Source organism: Enoplosus armatus, chromosome 14 (genome assembly GCF_043641665.1).
Source record: "Enoplosus armatus isolate fEnoArm2 chromosome 14, fEnoArm2.hap1, whole genome shotgun sequence".
Classification (NCBI taxonomy): Eukaryota; Metazoa; Chordata; class Actinopteri; order Centrarchiformes; family Enoplosidae; genus Enoplosus; species Enoplosus armatus.
In genome coordinates this window covers 23,297,013-23,320,878 of record NC_092193.1, presented here as the reverse complement: position 1 = coordinate 23,320,878, position 23,866 = coordinate 23,297,013, and the positions used below count along the sequence as shown (strand labels likewise).

General features: G+C 45.5%; 1 protein-coding gene across 1 annotated transcript; it reads left to right on the top strand.

Annotated features, from left to right (window-relative positions):
- Window positions 1-2,641: 2,641 nt before the first annotated feature.
- LOC139296083 (potassium voltage-gated channel subfamily B member 2-like) lies at window positions 2,642-18,772 on the top strand. The gene is made up of 2 exons (XM_070918370.1): window positions 2,642-3,217; window positions 16,799-18,772. Exons 1-2 carry the CDS (start codon window positions 2,642-2,644, stop codon window positions 18,770-18,772), a joined length of 2,550 nt encoding a protein of 849 aa, XP_070774471.1.
- The last annotated feature ends 5,094 nt before the right edge of the window (window positions 18,773-23,866 follow it).

The window sequence follows — 23,866 nt, the reverse complement described above, 5'->3', positions numbered from 1 at the left end:
TCCAATTAAGTAGAAAAAAAGAAAAAACGTACTTTCAGGGTTTTATTAGGGGGGGGAGGAGGGGAGGTGGATTGTGAGCTCTGTAAGTGGCAGTGGACAGTGTGTCTGCTACACTCGAGTGTGCTGTGAAGGTGTCGTGTCGTATCATGTGCATCAGCGGGGATTACACAGGCGGTGTGAGCGGCAGCAAGGCTCCGCGGCCGGCAGGAGTTCAGGTGGAAACAAGCTGTTGATCTGGAGCTGTCCTTGGTGCTGAACGCCTCAATCCAATTAGCCATCTCTCTCTCTCTCTCTCTCTCTCTCTCTCTCTCTCATCCCCCCCCTCCCTTCCTTCCCTCCCTCTCTCATCCCTTCAGTCTCTCTTCCTCGGGGGCCGGTAGCTCCGGGCCAGCCGCTCTACACTCCTCTTTCTGCGTGCGTGCGTGTGTGTGTGTGTGAGAGAGAGAGAGAGAGAGAGAGAGAGAGTGTGTGTGTGTGTGCCTCCTCATGGCGCTCAGCGCTGCCGCAGACGCACTTCTTCCCGGGACGCTCCCTCTCCTGCGCTGACCAGACCTGCCTCCTCTCTCCCCGCCACAATGTGGATCTTCTCCAGCGGTCTGTGTGCTCTCGGGAGGCGTCGCGAATCGGCGGCCGGCGGGGAGGCGAAGCAGCTGGGATAAAACTAACAACTAACCGCGGTGCTATGGTGGGACCTCCTGGGAGGACAAGAGTTTCGGCTTTTCCGAAATATCAGCAGTTTGCACAGAGGTGGGACTCTCTCTTACTTAACAGACCATTTGAATGTGTTTACGGTGTGTATTTTTAACGTTTTTTTTATTTTTATTTAAAAAATAATAATGTTGATAACAGTGATAGGCTCACAATTGAGGACTATTTCATTAATTGGAGGACTCGAATAGAATAAGACCAAGACCTGGACGTGATTTGTGCTTGCTCCAGATAGACTTTCTATCCACCTTGTACTTTTTAAACTTGGATGTGGACTCAGGGTGCATAATCAGGGGTTAAGCCTGAGTCTCCTTAATCTCTTGACGACGAGTTGGACGCTCTCCACTTTGGACTCTTTATCACCTATGGGCTCTATATGTCCAGGATTCAACCTATGTCCTATGTCACTGAGCTGGTTGGTCAGGCGTGATGAAGGAAGTTGGGGAGGACAAAAATCAGTCAAAGAAGTGTCGAGGTTTATAAAGCGATATAAACTGAGAAGTTCATTCAACTAAATGTTTAATTGGGATTTATTTTGGAGAGTGGAGGGTTGGTGGGTGGGGGGGGGGCTGGAGAAGACCCATTTTTATTAGTAGTAGTGACGTAGCAGCTCGGTTCCTGACGTAGTCCGTGTGTCCTATGAGTGTCCCAGGAGAAGATAGACAGTCTATAATTAACTAAGGCAGACTTGAGCCAGGGGAGACGAAGCCTAATGCCCACTACTGGGATTTGTGGAACTCCATTACACAATCAGATAAAGGGCCCGCCGTCAGAGGACTTCTAATGGCAACATAAGCCTTTGCAGTCCAACAGGAGAGAAAGGCTTCCAGGGAGGAAAAAAAAAAAAAAAAAAAAAAACCCAAAAAAATGCAGTTCAGATCAGAGAGTGGATTCAAATTAGTATTCATTACGCGAGACAAACCGGTCGAAAGATACGTCATTTCATTATTCCGAGAGTTAATCAGATTCAAGTGCCAACGGGTTTCCTGGGTTTTGATGAGTCTCCAGGGGTTGAACGGGGGTGTGTATCCCATCTCCAATATTCATCCATAATGTTGGTAGAATGTGGCCAAAGTATGTTCCAAAGTAAATACTCTTAGACTGTGAACCAAATATAATGTACCTAATATGATATATATATGTGTGTTATATTTATTGATGTCACACAGAGGTGTCGCGCTGTGTGTTTTTATGTTCCAGACCAACTGAAGAACGATCCGTATCGCTGCGCCAAGTCCACCCTCTGGACATGCGGGCTGTGCTCTCATGACATTGATAACGATTCTAGTAGATTAGTAGATCTGACCTGTCCTGTCTCTGTCCCTTTTAATCATTCAGTGGGCACGGCCAGATCAGCCTGCGAGGCCCCACGGACCCCTTCTTCCTCCGTCCCTCTCAGCATTGTCCACTGAGTGGGTTACCTGTACTCTAGGTGTCCCTGAAAGCTCCAGGCTTACTGTGTGTCAACTGGGTTGTGCTAAATGTATTTAAGATGTATTTAGGAATGTTCAGCACGATATTAACTGACATGATCAGGGCCTTCATTATCTTATCTGATCTTGAGGCCCCCCCTCCCTTCAAGTACAAGACCATTATTGGTACACGTGTCGATGGCAGCACATCTTGTGGTCACTGAAGAGGCTCTGGAGGTCATTTTAGAGAATTACATAATTGATTTTTACCCTGGTCAGACTTGTTTTAATGTATGGTGTCTTGTTTTTCCAGCCATGGATCTAACCGAGAGTTCAGTGCTCTGAACACAGCCAGGTAAGCTTGGTGGGCCTGGGCAACCTTCCCCTTCGGACCACCACCACTACCACCACCATCATCTCATTGAGCCTCACAAGCTCCAGACACTCACACCCGCCGCTACAGCCTCTGTTGAGAGGTGACCCACCCCCGACAGGAAGACAGCAGCACGCGCAGAGCAAACATGACGGACCGAATGAACTTCACCACCCCCAAAGTCAAAGCCACAGCTCCCGTGCTCCCCCCTGAGCCGATCGACATCATCCGCATCAAGGCCCGCTCTCGGCGCGTCAGGCTCAATGTCGGAGGTCTCACACATGAAGTCCTGTGGAGAACACTGGACCGGCTGCCCAGAACCCGTCTGGGGCGGCTTAGAGACTGCAACACCCACGAGTCACTGCTGGAGATCTGCGACGACTACAGCCTCCCTGAGAACGAGTACTTCTTCGACCGGCACCCGGTGGCCTTCTCCTCCATCCTCAACTTCTACAGAACGGGGAAGCTGCACATGATGGAGGAGATGTGCGCCCTGTCCTTCGGCCAGGAGCTTGACTACTGGGGAATCGACGAGATCTACCTGGAGTCGTGTTGCCAGGCGCGGTACCACCAGAAGAAGGAGCAGATGAATGAGGAGCTGAGGAGGGAGGCGGAGACGCTGAGGGATAAGGAAGGGGAGGAGGAGGACCACGGCTGCTGTCCCGACAAGAGACAGAAGCTCTGGGATCTGCTGGAGAAACCCAGCTCATCGGTGGCTGCAAAGGTAACAGCAGCCGCACACACTCTACGAACATGCTGGTGAAGGATAACGTAAAGTCCCGTTCTGTGATCCTCTGCTATAAGATAAGGAAATGATCATAGGTTGAAAACATTTTCTGGTTCATAGTAGGCTTCTTGATAAAGTCAAGTTTGTTGCTTCTGTGTCTCTGGAGGAGCTCCGTCCAGTCAGGTCCATCATCAGGTTTATCTTCCTGGGCTAAGAGACAAGCAGGGGAGGGGTAGATGCTATCGAGTTGCATAATGGGAAACGTAGAATCCAGTGTTTTTGAAGGTTGATCCATACCAGGGATTAAAGGTCAGGGTATCTTGGCCTGCTGCACAGATCTGAACCATTCCTCTACTCTGATAGTTGGAAAGGAGACACAAAATAAGGGGTGACATCCGGAACATCCTGAACCCCGAGGCCACCAAGACATGACTTTACTTCTTTTTTTTTCTTTTTTTTTACCTGTCTCTTGTGAGTCCATTTATCTGACAGAAGTGAGGTCGTAGCAACAGCATTTAGTTTAAGGTTCGGTCTTAAAGGTCGATTTGGTCAAGTTGCTCTAAGTATTTATTCCATTTCATGCTACAGTGATGAATTTGGTCCGACTCTGATGCTTAAACAGTTAAAGCATTTTTTGTTTTTACTTTTTAACTGGGGAAGTGGCTCCTGTCTCTGTCTGGACATGTCAGCTCGTAGCAGGTGGACAATGTTCGGACAAGCATGCATGACGAGTTAAGTTGTTATATTGGATAAAACCGATTTGTGGCTGGGGTGTAACGTCCATTCACAGGGCTTATGGTTGATGAAATTGGGTTTGGCAGTGGAGGAAAGTACATTTTGCTCAAGTACAGTACTGATACACAGTTTTGTCTATTGAACCCTGCGGTGTAATACTCTGAGGTTGTAGTATTCAGCCCTCAATCATTCCTAGAAATTAGTCTTGAGATGCCCGATGAGCCCAGGTCCGTTCCCTCCTGCTCTGCTCTGCTCTTGCCTGCTTATAATTAGCAGCCTCATGCAGATCCGCGTAGAAACATCAGAGGCCATTAGAGAGCTATCAGGACCATAATCCTCCCTCACCTGCAAAGTACAGAGACGCTGAGGAGGTGGGGGTGGGGGGGGATTACTGCTGAATATCCTCCCGCGTTAGCGCTGTATTGGACTTGTCCTGCAGTCCGCACTAGTGGAAAGGTAGTAGTGCAAATATAAAACCATGCACCTGGTTTGGTATCTGCCTCCAACACAATACACATACAGTGGAGACCACCAGAAGCGGCGTCCCTGTTACTCTGGATCCTCCGCAGAACACACTGTGGACAGGTTTCACTGGAAGTTTCCTCTTCTGAAGAGATAGCCCTAGAAATAAAAGCTGCTGACGGCGATGTCAGTGGATGATCCCGAGTTTTTCTGGTGGTTTTGGGTGAAACACAACTTCAGAAATCCAGGTGCACGACAAAAGAGACAAACAGGCCAAAAGACACTTCCTCTCACTTGCACTTACACAAACCAAGGTGACAAATAGACGACTCTACTGTTACTGAGTTTTGAGGTGAAGATGAACAGTTAGAGACAGTGATTCTGAACCTTTTTTGGGCTTGCCACGCCTAAAGAAATGAAGCTCCGACCTGAATCACAGGTTACGGCCTTAATGTTGACACTAATAGCAAGCAGTTCAAGTACAGAATTGTGTCTTATCTATCCCACTAACCATCTTGGACACCCCTCAGATGTATCTCTTTTTGGAGACAGTGACCCCTCAGGTCGGGGGCCCACTGAGTTAGTAGACCTTTCAGGACTAATCTGGCCTTCATCAAAGAGCGAGTATATGAGAAAGTCTGACGCGTCGATAATAATCTCTTGGGCAGTTGATCTCTCTGAATCTGATCTTTCTTTTTAGTATTTTGGTTAAAGACACGTTTCCACTCGGCATGGTGGAGTCCATGTGGTCCATGATTGTTTTTTGGGGTTTTTTTGCATCTGGCTTTTTCCTGTATGAATAAGGATGGACTCCCAATGAGATGTGCTTTTTTGTGTGTGTCATCAGTGCGCACCACACACTGCAAATTGTCTGTCCAATGACTGCATTGTGCACTGTAACGTTTTCGAGCAGTAGTACGCGCTGCAAGCTTCAAAACATCACTTGACAGTTTGTTTACCACAGAGAGCTTACTGTGCTGGTTTTATTATCTGCAGCAGAGGCCGGCAGACAGCAGATAGACAGCTCCGACTGTAAAAAAAGAAAAAAAAAAAACACTATCCCAGCAGAGCATTAGTCCATTACTGATGATGGGACAGCGATGGACGTTTGAACGTTGCTTGCGAAATGCATCACTGAAGGCAAATCCTTACCACATTTGACTTTTTCCAGTTTGTGAGTCATCAGGAGGAGAGGGGAGGTTGAGAGGGTGGGAGAGGAAGGAAGAGGAGGAGGAGGAGGAGGAGATGAGATGAGGCCCAGCAAGCAAGATTGCACTTAATCAGTTTGAGCGGAGCAACAGCAGCCCCAGTCTCCAGGGAGCCTCATCCATATTGGATGATTGCGCAGCACACGGCTCTAAGGACCTAATGAGAACGTTCAGGAAGTGGCGCGTTCCTCGTGCACAGCAGGTGGAACCATAGCCCGTATCCGAGTGTGATTAAGACTTTGCGTCATAGTCGTAGACCCTGACATGGAACACAAGAAAGGGGTGGGGGTACTGTTCATTGATTCCCCCGTTTTCCAGCTGACTGACTGGAGAGCAGTCCGGGGGCACAACTGCACTGTCAGCAGCATGAGGAGAGACTGTTCAGAGCTGCGGGTTTTTAATCAGCTAGATTCACACAGGGACCCGGTTATCTTTTGGGAGCTCAGATCTTCCGGCTTCAGTGGCCGATTCGAGAGCGAATATACCCGGACGCGCGTGGCACGGAGGCGATGTCACCGGCCCGCCATGACCTATCGGAAGGACGGCAGATGGTACTGGTGCCCACTTTAACAAACGTTTCTCGTTCAATCAGCGGCACCAAAATGTTGCGCATTGACAAGTAGTTCGGCTTGGTGGGGAAGCCGCAGACGTAGACAGTGTTAGCATCGCTGGCCACAGGGCGGTCACCCATTTGACCTTTTGCAGCTATTTTCTCTTCAGCATGTGTCTCTCATTTGCTGCAAATAGTGCTGATATGACATGAATTGTCGCCATTTTTGTAAAGCGCCGGGTTTTAAAACAGATTTCCGTTCTTTCCCACGCGGACAGTTGGTTACGGTTCTTTCCGAGTCGCGCCATGAAAGCGAACTTGCGGAGGCACCTGCGCGTGGTAATGCATTTTTTCCGGACAGGCACCACTTGAAAGGCCATCCGTGGCGGCAAACGATCGATGAGACCGACGAAAAGGTTGCCGTTGAGCTGCTGGCTATAATCAAACTGTAATGACCTTCAATGATCGATCGACAGTTTTAATCATATGATGCAGATACGTCGGTGTATCTGTGATTTATCATCAATACTGCCCAGTAAAGAGCACAGTAGCTTCTCATAACATGTGGGTTTATTGAACCATTGTCTTGATTGGCCGCTAGCTGTAATTAACTGCAGTAACCATGGCAACAATCATGTTGCGCTATGCCATGCCACTATTAAGACTCTGTTGATACCATGGACTGTATATAGAGATGGGCGACATGACAGCCCCCACAAAAGTGAAGCCAAAACATCTCGATCGCCCCCCCCCCCCCATAGGTCATAAGCTCCGCCCCCCCTCCATGTTAGCGGATGGGACATGGGCCGAACTAAAAAGATCAAAGTACACGTCAAATACATTTTTTGTGCTCAAGTGTTCATTTTTCCGATCAGGTTGCTCTTAATTAGTCATTCGATGCTTTAAAAAAATATAATATATATATATATATAATATATGACAGGTGTAATGTAATATGGTTAGGGTTAGGGTTATGCTAAAAGTCCAGCACACAGATAGCTGATCACTCTATAAATACGGCAGCGAGCATGTGACCGCACTGGAACCGTAGTGTCAGCAGGAGGGAAGCCGCTTAGGCCTCTCTGCACCAGCCATGTGCCGCTAGCTGTAGCAGCGGTGACACAGCTCAGCTCTCGGGCCAATAGGAGGGGGGGGGGGGGGGGCTCTTCTCTGTGACATGTACAGCTCAGTGCTGCCGCTGATTAGGGCGGAAGCTTTACCTGGCCGTTTGGAAAATACGGTGCAGCATTTGTGCAGGAGCAAACACGCACACACACACACACACACACACACACACACACACGCACACACACACACACACACTCAGCAGTCCAGATGGACAACTATCCATGACAGTTTAGAGTTTTATTGGATAATATGAGTATTAAATGTTCCAATAATAGAGATTAGTTTCATACACTTTACATAATCTGTGTAATCTTCTTATTTTTGGCTCTGATTACATTTTTGACATGTTCCCCTTGGGCTGCCTTTTGTAGCGAGGCACACACACACACACACACACACACACACACACAGGTGTGTAATGCTTCTGCCTAGAGATTTTCAGTCATTTCACGACTGGTCAAAGCAATACTGTAATATACGCATGTGCACAGTCTCTCATCTTATTATTGCTTGTAATATAAAATTCAAACTCTTTTGAGCTTGGGTGAGTTATGACAGTGTGCCTGCATGCGTGGTCACCCGTTCATAGTGGACACACACACACACACACACACACACACACACACACACAGAGTATGACTTAGGAGTATGTCTTAATCTCCTTTGGGGCTTTTACCAGGACTGCTTCTGCTGCAAATAGACTAACTGTTGGCAGGTTGGATAGTCTGTCCTGTCCACTGTCTGACCTGCAGGGGGTGGGGGTGGGGGGGGGGCAGTTAAAATGAAATGTTTTATCCAATGGCAATATCACTTTTTTTTTTTTTTAAACCAATGCAAAGTTACTGTTAGTCACAGACTCCACCTGCACCCCCTCTGGTATGACTGATAATAGGGGACCGATACATGTGAAGGACAAGATAAATAAACTGTATAGAAGGGGCGGAAACAATGATTTACTCACTCCTCCAGCCGCTTGGGCCTCCACGAGGTTTATGAAGTTGATTCACGCTTCAGGCTTGTGAGCAGACCCACGGTCAGCTATCTGCTCAGTCTATCTGCCTCTACCCGTGGTTGTTCAAGATGAGGTGTATAGATTAAACACAGTGTTTGAAATGTTTGAATTAAATGTGTTCTTCATTCGTATGATGTTTGAACGAAACCACTTCCCTTGATGTCGTTGAACTTTGTCAGCACACTGAAATTCAGCTACTTCCTGCTTCCTCCTTCGACTCTGCGCCGGTATTTTTGCAAGCGCAGTGGGGGAATATTACAAACGTCTCCTGTGTGTGTTTGCTTACATTTTCATCCCCACATACAGCGAGTCGTTTATATAATATGGTTAAATGAGGGTATTTAGTGCGACTGTCTGACTTCTTTATTAAACCGTAGCAATGTTGCGATGAGTATTTTTTTGACATAGTTTTTCAAGAAACGTTGGCGTATGTCCCCGTTGTGCAGTTGCATGATTTGGGGTTTGGAGATTGTCTTCTGCGCACTGCGCGTCCGTTCCTGCATTGTACTATACATATACAAGGAATAATCCACGACAAGCAGTGCGGTTAAAGAAAAATAACACATAGGGCTAATAGGGCCCCCCCAGTGAGTTATTTTTCAAACCGTAAGCAGCGCTTCCTCATAGGGTTTATATCGAGTCTCTTTGTTGATTTGCTAATTAGCCGCCATTTCAACACGTGCACGAGCCATAACATTCATTGTGGAATCCCGAGTGACAGTCAGGATACACGAGAGTCGACGACTGGGCGGTTGTTTTGGGTGTCGACGTCTTCACAGACAGCAAGTGAGTGGCTAAGTGACTTCTCAGAGGTCTATAGTTTACTGGCCCTGCCCCCCCCCCCCCCCCACCTCAGGGAGGGGCAGCAGATTGATGCGTATTCACTAATGTGCTGTAGCTCTCCAACGCTGAATGCCTGAGTTCAAACGGGAATGATTTAGCATCAACTCCAGCAGGAGAGAGAGAGAGAGAGAGAGGCCGATCCAAAGTGGTTTTTGCCGTCTGCAGCAAAGTTCATCCTGTAATTCTTTTGTCGGCAAATGTCTCCGCGTCACACTGCTCAGCGTCTGTGTGTGTGTGTGTGTGTGTGTGGGTGTGTGTGTGTGAGCGTGCCACAGCTCACAAGCTGCCAGACTGGCTTGCTGGTTTTTGGCTTGTTTTGCGTATTCACTTCTTTATCTGTCTTCAGAATAGGGGGACACATCGGTGCTGTTTCACGCCGCTGACTAATGTCAGCATTATTGCCAGTATTGCTGTGCAGAAGCATAATGGTGGATTAAGTGTTTTCTTTTTCTTTTCTTTTTTTTGGTCAGAGGAGAGTACAAATGTAGCTGCCTGGGTTGATATTGCGCAGTGGAACAGAGCCGCATTAAAAGAGATCGAAAACTGTCATTTGTGGAAAAATTGTTTTGCGATTTAGAACCTGTCTGTGTGTTATTTAGTGATAAAACTGTGATTCTAAAAACCTGCATTGTGTAAATGATACAGAACTAGTTCCACTCACGCAAGGCATGTGGAAGTAGCTGTGAGTTGTATTTGTTTATGCAGAAGAGGGTGGTGATTAGTAACATTTGCAAGCATTTTTGTGAATATACTGAGGGGGGGGGGGGGGGGCATTTTTTGCCTTTATTGGATAGAGGCTATTTGGTAAGGCAGCATACATATTGAAAAGAAACCTTTAAGCGAACATGATGACGTATAATGCTGCTGTTTTGCTTTTCTGTGCGGCCTGAGAATGAGTTGACCTCAGTCGGCGGCTCAACTCTGGCACCGTCTTTCACAACGTGGAAATCTCAGGAAGTGCGCGCAGGGTTTGGAGATTGTCTTCAAAGTGTGTGTGTGAGCATTTTCTTTTATTAATATATATATATATATATATATATATATATATATATATATATATATACTTGCTTATTGCTCTGTAAAACGGTAAAAAGGACATCAAATGACTTTAAAGCAACAGATCCACAGTAGAGCAGCTTCCAGTGTGGTTCAGTGTAGGTGTCGTAGTGATCCCCACTGCCTGGATGGCTAATAACATACCATGTTTGGCTAATTACAGCCCATTGTGTCACACAGACCAGCCAGAGGCTTCTCTGTGGAGTAATTACTATGATTCCGACTCTGTCTTTCTGTCTTTATTCTCTCTGCTCCCCTTCCTCCCTCCCCTCTTCTTCTTTCTTGTGTGTCTCGGGGTCCTAATGTCTTGCTGAACTCTCGACGAGGTTTCAACATTTTTCCATACAGTCTCCGTTTCTCTCGGTAGCAAACGAAATGCAGACCAACCATGAAAATATCAAGCGGGCCGTGTCAGCAGACGTCAAACCAAGAATGAGGACGTCCCAGACGAGTCAGAGCTCAGAATGACATAATGAGTGAAAACAAAGTGCCATACTTGCTTCGGTCAGTCAGAATTGGGGACATGTGACCACAAAGGGAGTGACAGGGGTAGCTCCTGTTTTTTTTTTTCTGGTTTAAAAAAAAAAAAAAAAAACATTTAGAAGCTTGTTCTTTGGGTTTCCAGTCAAATCACATGATCTTCATCAGAAGACGGAGATTGCACTCGCTTCCATGGGACTCGATTGCTCTTTTCGACTAAATGTCCAGTGTTCCAAGATCAGCAACACAGTCGGGCAATGTACGAGGAAGTCCGCACAGGGCTCAGCAGAAATGGAATCTAAATTATCCTGACTGGGCAAACCCTCATTTGTTGATGAATGGTGGCCATGTCATAGAATCGAGAGCTCCCGAGCAGCTGCTAAATGGTCTTGGTGGTGAAGTTGTTCTCTTCACTGCTGATGGAAGGAAGGATGGACCTTGGACCTCACTGACTTAAGTGTAGAATTATTAGTCACACTAAGGATTTCGAGGTAAAAGTCTGACACAATTGGGCAAAAAGGGTTATGCCCCTAATTGGTGGAAGGCGCTCAGCTCTCTGTAGCGTTGGCGAGCCACCCGGGGATGTTACTGACAGCCCTACCATCCTACCCCACCCTCACTCTGGTTTCCGATTTTCAAATGTGTGTAGGAGGTGGGGAAAGGCTAAAGGGCCTAACTCACATTCCTCTATACTGAGTTTAATTCAAAAGCTCTGGCGCGACCTAAAACCGCTTGATACGCATCTGAGGTTCAACTCTGGTACCAGAACATCTGTCTGCCAACAGAAACACTGTGTCACTCATTGTATAATGACCATAAACGTCACTAACAACAGGCCAGAGTCACCATTGTCTTCGTAAAAGTATCTTTTGTTTATAATATTCACTACACATAGTTGTATAGGAGAGCTGCAGATATAGAAACACAACAGTGCCGGTCGACCCTGTCTTCTGCATTTGGACACAACTTCTGATCCACATCACACCTTCTGTCCTCTGGGAAAGAATCTTTCTGATGTCTGATCCATCCCGGCAATCTGCTGCAGACGCGTCCAGACGTCCAGCATTCATCCATGCCACAGAGGGACATGTGGTCACAATCTGTCCACCTCCATGAGGACAAGGTTTCCTCTGTGGGGTCGAGGGACAGCGAGTGAGGAGGAAGGAAAAGTGACAGTGTCCTGGGATGGGCTGTGAACCAGTCTGTGACTGGAAGAGATGGTGAAGCACTTGCAAAACCCTCTGGATTCTGGCTCACCCGCCCCCTCTCCTCACCTGGCACAAGTCTCTCAAAGAGCTCATCAAGGCACGAAATGAGGCGCTCAGTAATTTGCAAAATTAGGCGTTTATGCATTTTCATTTTTGTGGCAGTTTTAACAACAGCTTGTAAACGTGTGTAAAATGGATAGAGACTGGAATGCAAAGAGGTTTGGTGGTGGTTGAGTCTGAGTGGGACGGCAGTTCATGAGATTTGAAAGACGTGGTCAGTGAATGCATTTTGTGTCAAGGCCGATCCACAGCTCAGTCACGCTGACTTCTGCCGTGCTGACCGTGTGGAGGGGTTCGAAAAAGTGAAAAAAAAAATAAAAACCCTGCAAACCCAGATCCGTCGTAGCACCCTCAAACCCCCAGATCTCCATGGCAGATATTTACAACACAACCGGGCCACAAAAAAAACCTGTGTCAGGTATCATCGCATTTCAAAGGATCTGTCGGTCTTGATTGACAATGCCTGTAAAAAGAAAAATAGTGTAACCATGCCCACATGTCGCCTGGTGCCTCCAACATCCGCTGAGTTTAGGGGGATTTGTTGACGCTACTGGGTGCTAAAAAGTCAGTATCCACAATCACTGGCACTATCAACAATGTGCGGTTGAAACAGTTGAAAACAACACGGCTGGAGGAAGCGGCGGCTTCATGGATGAACTGTGTTGACCTTTGCGGAAACAGCAGCTGTCCAACGACAGATCCTGTCCACCGTTGTTCCAGAAATACCTCCATGTATCGATCAGGGATTGGGTTTCTCTGCCCAGTCACCTCATCCATTCTTTCGTTCCGTCTTGTGTTTTCTCCTCTCTGTCAATTTCTCCGATTTCCTCCTTTGCTTTGTCCGCCTGGCATCTCCTCTCTCTCTCTCTCTCTCTCTCTGTATGTGCAGGAGTGTTTGCATGCTGATCTATGCGGTGCATTTGTTTGCATTTGCGTTTTCTGGTGCAGTAGCAGCAGCAGTGGGAACGATAAAAGCAGCAACGGCAGCGGTAAAAGCAGTAAACAGGTTCTGGATCAACACCCTAAGTGGCACTAAGTGACATCACTATCTGAAGGCTGTAGCGCACACGTTTTTACTCATAAACACCAAATCATTTTCTGGGAGGGGGGGGGGGGGGGGTCACCAAAATGTTCAGTTCACCTTACGGGGACCGTGAATACACATGCACAGTTCATGGGTTTTCCGGTCAGTTCATTCAGCCTGCGAGGGACCAGAGTTTAGGCAGGAAAGGTCGCAGTCGAGTTCGTTCCTTCGCGTGCGACTCGCCGCGGTGTGCAAAACAAAAGTGTTATTGATCAGCTGAATCTTAAATGTGGAGCCTCCATTAATTCTTCCTCCACTGTGCAGCTTCCAAAGCAGCTTGTGTGTTCCTGGTACTGCTTTAAATCTGCCCTGGGTGCCAAGGTCACAGCATTTGGCAGCCATTAAGCCATTAAGACGCTGCAGGGTGGAAACACTCTGATACACCTGCCCTCTACTTCCCTTTGTCCCGTCTCTCTCTCTCTCTCTTTGGCTTTCTGTCTATCCTTCTCTCTCGTCTTTCTCTCCGCTTCATTTTTCTCGCTTGCCTTCACAGTTTCTTTTTTTTTTTTATGCAAGACGCAAAGTCAGTCTGAATGAGGATTATAGAGCAGCCGAAATACTGTACTCGGCGTAATGGCGTAATGCTCAATGTCCTTTGACATGACTCCCCGATAGGCCAGACGGTCCATCATCCGGAAACAGCCGAGACAATCCCTTCACAGGATCTCTATCTTGAGTCGCAGGAGACAGTTGCCATAGCATAGACCAAAAAGTATATCTCTGAAGATGAGTGACCCTAATGAATGTTTCCCCTTCATTAAATGATCATTTCTCTGCACACACAAACACACAGCATTCGCTATCGCTGCGGCTTGATCCCATGTATCGCCATTTCGTATATATAGATACACTTTTTTTATCCGCGCGACCTTAAAAACAACGGCGCATTTATTAGATACTATAAATCAAATGTGCAGTCCACAGTGTGAGGTTAAAAACACACACACAAAAAACTGCAGAAACATAAAAAATTAAACATTAAACCTACAGATTCATTATTACTATTTTTTTACTCTTGTTAAATGATTCATATTTGAATTGGTTCAGGATCCCATTTGGCTTCATTTTCAGACGATATGCAAATGCAAGAGAGTCCTCCTTTACATCAAAGTTATCACGAAATGGAAAAAAAAAACCCTAAATGTTAAAGTAGGAGACATAAAAAAGGGAATACAGATGAGGAAGTGGAACAAAAGTGGCAATATGCATTTATTTAAATGCATGAAATTTAAATTCTTTTTTCCCCCATTATATCTATATATTATGTCACAGTGATTATTATTACCAGTAGTTTCTAGATAGCAGAAAATGTATATAATTATTATCTACAATTGTCTTTGGATTATTACATCTTTGTATGTCCAAACGTATCATCTTGTCAGGAAAAACAGCTTTGTTTTAGGTCGAGGGGGGCGCGGGGGGGGGGGGCTTACTCCTCCTCAGTAGTAATCACACCGAGCACCACTCTGATGGATCACAACACATCTATCATCATTTAACGGCCTGATGAAAGGTCCACCCTCGCCGTGGAACACTCTTCACTTCTGATACCAATATGCATTTTAATCGCTTATACTTATTTCCCCTCGTTGACTGACTACAGTTGCAGCGACATCGGTGGGCACTCCATAACACACCGACAAAATCGAGGAGGGCGTCTTTAGAGTCACAAAGGTGTCATACATTTACAGGATAAGCCAATCTATGTGCTAGCGGTGCGCGTTGTTCTGTTTGTTTTCACCATTTAGAAATTCCTGATACAGTCACTGACTCACCGGGATTTCATAATGACTTACCATCACTATATATATCTATATATATTTTTTGGTATATAGCTTTTCTTGGGGGTGTCCAGCTATTGCTTGACTCTTCCTGTTGGGGGAGGAAAGAATGAGTAAACACTTCTAACCTCTCTCTATCCTTTCTATAGATAGCAACATAATCCTATTACAATTATCCTGAAATGTCCTAGCAAGGACTGCAGAGAGAAGACTCAGACCGCACATGCTACGGCTACCTCTCGGCTCTGACATTAGCGTTCCCCCCCGCAGTTTTTTTGAACATGAGTATTGTAGAGCCTCAGTCCACTGGACCAGGACCACCGTAGCTTCAAATCAGCCAGGAGCAGGGACGAATAGGGGCAGGGGGCAAAAACTGGTCTGGAAAGGTTCAGAAATCACCTGTGAAGTTGGGTATGCAGGGGTAAAAAAAAAAAAACTAACTCCACTCACATTTCACTCAGCAATTTGTAAAGTTGACACGCTTGAATGTCTGCTGGCCCTGGTGACCAATTATTTCTAGTGCATTGTGGGAAGTAAGAGAGGCTGTAAAAGCAGTTGACACCCAAGAAGCAGCAATAAAAGTTAGTTACCTGACAATGACTAAGTACATTTACGTAATTTGAGTATTTCCATTTTATGCCACCTTTTGCTTGTAAAAACTTGTATTTCACAGTATCTCAGAGGAAAGTATTGTACTTTTTAGCATGAAAAGCTTAGAAAATACAGTACAAAACCACTTACAAAAAGCAGTGTCTGGTTGTGGCTCCTGGTCACAGGTTTCAGACAAATGGATGATAGTGAATATAATATGCCCTTAATGAACTGTCAAACTACAAATTAAAAATGACACGCCCATCCACCCACTCATCTGTCGAAGTTATTCGAGCAGCTACAGTTAGCAGCAGTTAGCGGTTGCTTTGAAGCTATCTGTCCATCAGGAAACTCCATAAGAGTTGAGGCAGAGCAGCCAGAGGGACATTAGAGGGAAGACAGGAAATATTTTCTCCACAAAATGATCCACGTTCACCAAAATCAGTGAATAAAGTTATAAAAGTTTTTTTTGTTTTTTTTGTGCAGTAATCAGTGAGGTGTCATTTGTGGTCTGATGAACAGTAAATTCATCAAATTCGACCCACATCGCTTTTCTGAAAACTCAGTTACTGTAGCTGTCGTATGCCGTCGAGCACACTAGAGGCTTTGCCCTTGCCCTTCCTAGCTTCCGGGGCCAATCAGAGGAAAGTGGGCTTTTATGGATGACCTTAAAGAGACAGGAGCTCAAACGGCTTGTTTCAGACAGAGGGTGAACTGAGGGGGCTGCATGAAGGGCCAGGAGAAGATAAATCAGGACTTTTTTTGAACTGTGAATTATGCGAAGCTGCTCTAGTGGAGTCACTGAATGAAAACATATAGCTGGAGATGAGCATAATATGGGAACTTTAAGTCTCTTAGAGATTTAAATCATCAATATAATGTTGATTTGACATGTGTACAGCCAAGTGTAATGACCACAGCCGCTGACAGGAACCACTAGCAGGGTTTTAGAGTTTTGAAATGTAAATGATTTTAGAGATTCAAGATTTAAGAATTTAGGGTGTCATTGTGTTATGAAGTAATGTAGCAAACACTTCGCAAACGCTTTGTGTACCACTCGGGCAGTATCCCCAAACAAAAGAGTAGGCCCCTGCTCTTCTTCAATTTGGATCATCGAGATTGAGTTCAGTAGGCTCTACATGCAGTGACGGGTATGACAGAAAAATCCAAAGCTTTGCAATAAATCCCTTGTAAAAGCTTTTGTCTGGTTTCTTAAGTGAAGACATTTAACATTGTATAATCTAAAAGACCTGGTGCATTTGGATACTGGCACACCAGATCACATCCTTTTATTTGTCTATGTGCAAATACAGAGATATGTTTGAAAAAGAAATATGCTCAGCTAATACAGTAACCCACAATCTTGTCTTTGTCTTGCAGATCCTTGCTATGATCTCCATCCTGTTCATCATCATTTCCACCATTTCGTTGTCCCTCAACACCCTGCCGGAGCTCCAGGTGGTGGATGAATTTGGCCAGTTCAATGACAACCCCAGCCTAGCCCACGTGGAAGCTGTCTGCATTGCCTGGTTCACCATGGAGTACATGCTGCGCCTGCTCTCAGCACCCAACAAGTGGGATTTTATCAAAGCACCACTGAACATCATTGATTTGCTGGCTATCCTGCCTTACTATGTGACCCTCTGCCTAACTGAGTCTAACAAGAGTGTGATGCAGTTCCAGAATGTGCGCCGCGTCGTTCAGATCTTCCGAATTATGAGGATCCTGAGGATCCTGAAGCTGGCCAGGCACTCGACAGGACTCCAGTCTTTGGGCTTCACTTTGCGAAGGAGCTATAACGAGTTGGGTCTGCTAATCCTCTTCTTAGCCATGGGCATTATGATCTTCTCTAGCTTGGTGTTCTTTGCTGAGAAGGACGAGGACGCCACCAAATTCACCAGTATCCCTGCCTCCTTCTGGTGGGCTACCATTACTATGACCACTGTTGGTTACGGAGACATCTACCCACAAACCCTACTGGGCAAGATTGTAGGAGGGCTCTGCTGCATAGCAGGTGTGTTGGTCATTGCCCTTCCCATCCCAATCATTGTCAACAACTTCTCTGAGTTCTACCGAGAGCAGAAGAGACAGGAAAAGGCCATCAAGAGGAGGGAAGCTCTTGAAAGAGCCAAACGGAGTGGAAGTATTATTTCTATTAACCTAAAGGATGCTTTTGCACGTAGTATGGAACTCACAGATGTGTTGGTGGAAAAGAGAGATGACAGTAAGTGTCCTGTGGACAATCACCTGTCACCCAGCCGCTGGAGCTACCACAAACACTACTCCAATACAGAGGTAGGTAGCCCAGGCCGGTCCCAACATTCACATTACCAAGAAGTGGCTCAGCTGGGCTCCCCTCAACGAATCAAGCCTTTGTCTAACAAAGCTACCCCTCAACACCTCAACGTAAAACGCCTGGAAGACACTTGCAACGAGAAGGCAACCATCCAGGAGCACCCGGAAAAAAATGTTGAGGAGCAGATGGAGATGAAAGTGTTAACCTCAACCCAAGCCTGGCAAACTTCGCCTGAAGTGGAAAAAGGAGAAAGAAGCTCTCTGCTCCCCAGTACTGAAGTGGGTCAAACTGGTGCTAAACAAATCCCCCCTCCCTTGGATCTAAGTCAGATCAGCACCATAGAGGTGAACAGGGGCTCTGACAGCATCCAGCCAATGGCCATCATCAAAGAGGGTTTGTATGAGTTTGTGTCCAGCCCTAGAGGAACTGGGACTGAAGATATGGGTTTGGTTCCACAGAGCGTGGAAAGCTTTGGGATGACTTATGACAGCATCCGCAGCTCCTTGCGAGATTATAGCAGCCCTCAAAAGACAAGAGCCCTCAAGGTTGATTTCATTGGATCCCAAGAGGACGTGCTTATGGCGGTGATGACACCTGTGGCGACTCCAGCCTCTGCTGGCTCAGCCAAGCTTGCTCAACTGCTTTCTGATGACAAGGTTTCCAGGTTTCCTCCATCTCCTAGCTCCGCAACGCAGGAAGCTAAGTCTTCGCTGGCGATCCTGCAATCTCCGTCTCTGGCCCAGCAATCCGTCAGTCCAAGCAACTCCCAGGGGGGAGGTGAGGGCTCAACAGCCAGGAGCTTAGAAGGTGAAGGGCAGCTCACAGGCTTAAGCCACCAGGGGAGGAATCACATGGAGAGGTCTGCTGCCGGCTCAGGTGGCAGCGCTAGCCCACTGCTGTCTAAAGCCAGCCCGCTCAACTGCACCCAGGAGCTAGTAACTGTGGAAGGAGGGGAGGAAGGAGAAGGAAGGGACGGAGCAGAGCAGAGCGGAGAGAAACGAGAAAACCACATTGTTCTGGACGGAAGCCTGACACCGCCCTGTGAAACGAGCATGTGAGTCCGAAGGTACCGAAGGGTTCACAGACAGGGACACCAAATGGATGGGTTGATGAAAAGGTCGACGGGATGGATGACAGCATCTACCCAGAATAAACCATAACAGCTATTACCTGGTGTGGACAAAGACACATACACATACAAGTGTTAACAAAACTATCGTAACAGTTGTTTTAGTTTTTCTGGAGAGACACACTTCCTCATATCCCCAGAAGACTTTTTGGAATCTCATCTCTTTTTTTTGTTGTTGTTGACAAGCACTACTGCCCAGAAACAGCCATCTCACAGCAGTGTGGTCACATGGCTTTATTACTGGAAATTGAGGAAAGTCAGGAACACGTGCCCACTGTCTGGGTACCATTTGAAAGACACTGTCTCATGTCAGTGTTGTTGACTTATTCTTTGACGACCAGACTGATATGCTGCGGAGCAAAACAGCGACAATTGGTGTGAGCAAATGAAGCCTTGTGTGAATGAGAATATTTACGACTATCCCGAAGAGTTTTTGCGTACAGCTCAACGGGTATAATTTACAGTTTCCTATTTCTTGCTATTCAGGCCTATTTCTTATGGTGGACTAATAACACGGGCAAAAAGACAGAAGGTGGGAGGAAATAATATTTTTTACAATTGTCTAAGCAACTTTTGAAAATTGGTCTTTTACTAGACTTGAAAAAAACAACAACAACAACAGTCTTTATTCTGTATTTATGGGTCATGCTTACTCATTGTTCTGTCAGTCCAGGTATTACGTTCTTGTAATAGGACCCAGATCAAACACAAGCACATGATACAAGACAAAAAGTCCCACTCTTATCACTTCAGTGGACTCAAATGGCATCGTATAGTCCATGAGGACATATGCAGCCGCCGTATCCCGAACACTGATATTTGTCTCAGTGCTTCAACAATGTATGTTCTATGTATATTTCTGTTTTTGGTTTTAAATTTCTGTCTCTCCTTTTTCTAAAATACCCAAAAATGAAAGCAGGGTCTTGAAGGTGAAAAGGTAATAGAATAGGGATGCAAAGGGTACTGTATTCACTGCTAGACCACTGTTTGCATACACTTCTAGAATAAGAAAATCCTAAAAAAAAAATGAAACAGCTTAGGAAACAGCACTATATACTCATAAGAAGACAGGTGGAATGAGCATATGTACAAAGACAAAGACAGAAAGGAAAGCGCACAAGGACAGTGGGCACGTTCACTGACCACTCATGTGTGGGTCATCACACACTGCCTGTGTCCCAGCTCCGGGGCTCCTCCTTAAATGTCATGCATTTCTATAATGAATGTGTTAGAACAGGCGGATGAGGCTTGGCCTCCAAATATGGCTGAGAAATGTGACCTTCTTTTCCTACCCTCTATCACAACATTGACTGGCCACTTGTTTAATGGTGTGTTCAGGCAGCCCTCCTAAATTCAGTAATATCAAGGGAGCATGTAGTATTAGAGTTGACGAAGAGCACCCAAACACACCATCTGTTTTGGTCTCTGTGAGACTAGTGTCTTATTAAAGGATCACTCCGGTTTATTACAACTTGGGTCTTATTTTGTAGTTTTGACCATCAGTCATTATAACACTTACTCATCGTATTCACCAATTTAATAGCTGAGATCTGGGAACATGGTGACATCAGTGAAAAGAATACCAGATCAGACAGGTTGGAAACACGCAAACGGGTCAGTCAAACGTATTTGGAAGAGAAAACAAAGGCAAAATATTACCCAAACATCCATCAGGGTTTACAGACTCACCACTTAGGGCCTCAGTATGCTTCAAACAAAGTACCTGTCTGATTTGAATGGGGGAGGAGGCCGCATCCAACAATCTTTTTAACTTTTCCAAAACCGACCTTCACTTCCACACCTATTGGCCAGGGGTGTGGAGGTGTGAGAGCAGACAAGGTTGAAACTTTCCCTTCAAGTTATCCTTTTTCAGTTCGCCACACCTCTCCTTTCCGCCACTTTCCGTGCGAACAGCTAAAGTGTGCGTCGCTGTCTCCTTTTGTACTCGCATCAAGACTGTAAAGGCCTGAGAAAGACACAGAGCCCTTGGAGAGAGATGAGGTCAGAGAGGCGGGCCAAGTGCGGCCATTCACAACAGGAGCGAACGCGTTCTGGTTTCTTTCAAGCATACTGAACCCTTTGCTGCAGTTTCACGTGCACAGTTTTCCTGCGTTTTCCTGCGGATTATCAGCAACACTTCAGGTGCGTCTGCCTTTAGTTGGACCCCCAAATGAAGTGGTCTAGATAATCTGGATAAACTGTCTTGTTCCCATGCTCCCAGACCTCAGTTCAATTAGCCTGGTGACTATGTTATCACAACCAGTCGGAAAAATGGACGCAACTACCGAAATAAGACCAAGTGGTAATAAACAAATAAACTATCCTTTGAGGGAGGAGGTGCAACTTCACCCTACTTGGCCTTCAGTCCTGCAAAGGCCACACCACTGAAGAATATGGCCCCCTGAATCCATGTGACTCCACTCCACTGTTTGCACTGTTCTACCCAGTGCATATTCACATAGGATTGACTGGAGAGGGGATAACGAGAGGGAGCCTGAGTCTGTGTGACTTATTTTGCATGTGTGCTGATTGTATTGCAAAGGTAGTAGAGGAGTGCCCTCTACAGGCACTCTCAGGGCACTTGAATGAAAGGATCTGATGCCTCTTTAGCACTGTGTGTACTCTTACTCAACGGGTACACGCTCATGAGATCGGCGGCGCATTGAATGCACGCTGACGCATTCAAACACACGTTTGACCGCGTGCACAACGGAGTACTCACGCACGGTGCACGAGTGAGTGTGTTAATGACGGGACCAGTCACAAGGTGAAACAGGAATTATTATCTGTGCTCCCAAATCAATACTTACTCACTCTTTCTAGATGACGGTGTCATATTTTTTTTTTGTTTGTCAGTTAAAACGAATGTATCGCGTTTTTATAAGAGGAACTATGGCGCTATGTGTTGTTGTTGTTAACATCTCAGTATACTTAAAAGAAAATGGGTGCCTTTTCATAAATAGACAATTTATGAGAAGGTGAAAAAAAAACTGTATCCTCAATATGGCCAGATTTTATTCTGTTTTTTTTTCCCGTCTTTGTTCTTATTTTCTCTCTTGTTTATCTTTGTTTAGTGGATATTTTGATATGCAGAATCCTCAGGCTCTCAGGTTTTTGCATACCGTTACAGCTCTGTGTTGTTCTCTAATCACATTCAATGTCAGTCATCTAGTTTTCACGCAATATAGCTACAGGTTCTAACCTCACTGTGCCACAACACATTTTTTTTTGTTTCATTTTGTTTTTTGTGGAAAGCAGTGGCTTCAGTCACGCTCACTAGTGAGTTCAGCTTGGATCACTGACACCCCCCCGATTCACCTCCTCCAGGACAGCACAGCTCTGCCCGGTTTGTTTGATCAGACGTGGCTCTGTGGTACGGAAGGCGTCGGCTTGTCACTGCTGCAGATCAGGGACCTATGCACAAAATGTCCATTTGCATTTGCTGTTGTTATCATTTAGGTATTGGACAGCTAGCTAAACATACAATCACACCAGCCAGACACTAAAAACCTGCTTCTTCATCTCTCCTGCCCGCTCTCCTTCTTTTATCGTTTCTTGTAATGTTCCACTCTTCCATCCTCATCTACTTTGTTTGTTTAACAGTAGCCTGTGTGATGATTAGTCAGTTTCATTATTTGCAAGTCAACATGATGATAGTGAATGATAGAGACTTTTGATTCAGTTACCAATATGCAAGACAAATAAATGTGTTCATGTGACTTTTGCCTTGTGTATTTTTGTGTATGCATGTGTGTGTGTGTGTTTGTGGATGCTCACTTTACAGAGGCAACCTATGCTGAATAAATGAGAAATGGGAAAACAAGTTAAAGTTAAAGCTAAGGCCATCTTGACTTGCTGCAGCATTAAAATGCTGCATACATGTTATATTAATCATAATCTGACAATACATGATACTGCAGTATTACACTGACAGGGGGCATTCTGCTGCCCTACTTTTAAGTACATTTTGTCGTTAATATACTGTACTTCTACTCATTCACGTAAACGTTTGAATGCTTGTGTTTCTACAGTGTGGTACTGCTGCTTTTAAGGATTTGACTTCTGCCACCACTTAAACACACACTCACAGCCCTACTGGTTTACATTTGGAATGGGGACCAAGTTTTATGATCATCACCTGTGGGGACGACCCCTACTAGAGGTTCTAGAGGTATGAAAAATGATTCAGGTACACTTGCCATTGCTTAGTTGGCTTCTACACACAATCTCTGAATTGATGAAGTAATGACTTGACCATGCTAACTGGGGGCAGTAAACATGGTTGAAGAGGACCTCATTTAAATATAATTTGCATAATTCACACAAATTCCCATTTGATTACTGGGGACCATGCTAGAACAATAAAGTTTATTCCTACATTAAAAATTGCAAATTATAAGCGGAAGATCATGAATTGATTTATACATCAGGCCCAAAGGTCAATAAATTGTACTTTTGAATGATGGTACAATATACAGGTCTCCGTGTCCTCTGTCCTCCTGCTGACATCAGACAGTCCTTTGGTTGGTCAGTATGTATGGGCGAGGATGGAGGGGCTAAAAGTGGCCCGATCTCTCGGCTCTGCCATGCATTCAGCCGTCTTCACAACTGCTTAATGTATATTACTGGCTCTCATTATCCAACCATTGACGCCGAGTGGACACACCATCCATATAGCCTGCAGACTCCATCACTTTCCCCCGATAGGGTGGAGGCTGTGAAAAGGGTCGGTGCAGTGACTTGGAGTTAAACCCACAACTTTGCATCCTGTGGATGAATTCCTAGGCGCTCTTTGAAAAAGATTGTATTTTCCAGCATAAGGCTGCTCACCTAATTTAAAATCACATTCATTATCTAAATGAAGACGTCAGGAAATCATATTTAAAATATTCTGAATAAAATAACCGAATAATAGATTTAGATTATTTAGGTAGATGCAAATATAGTGCTATATATGTGTATGTATATATAAAATATAAAATGAATTGTACGTAAGATAACCACATTTCATTCATTTGAGTTT

Coding starts and splice junctions, on each gene's coding strand:
- LOC139296083 (XM_070918370.1), top strand. CDS start 2,642: ATGACGGACCGAATGAACTTCACCACCCCCAAAGTCAAAGCCACAGCT. Junction 3,218..16,798: donor GCTCATCGGTGGCTGCAAAG/GTAACAGCAGCC, acceptor TTTGTCTTGCAG/ATCCTTGCTATGATCTCCAT.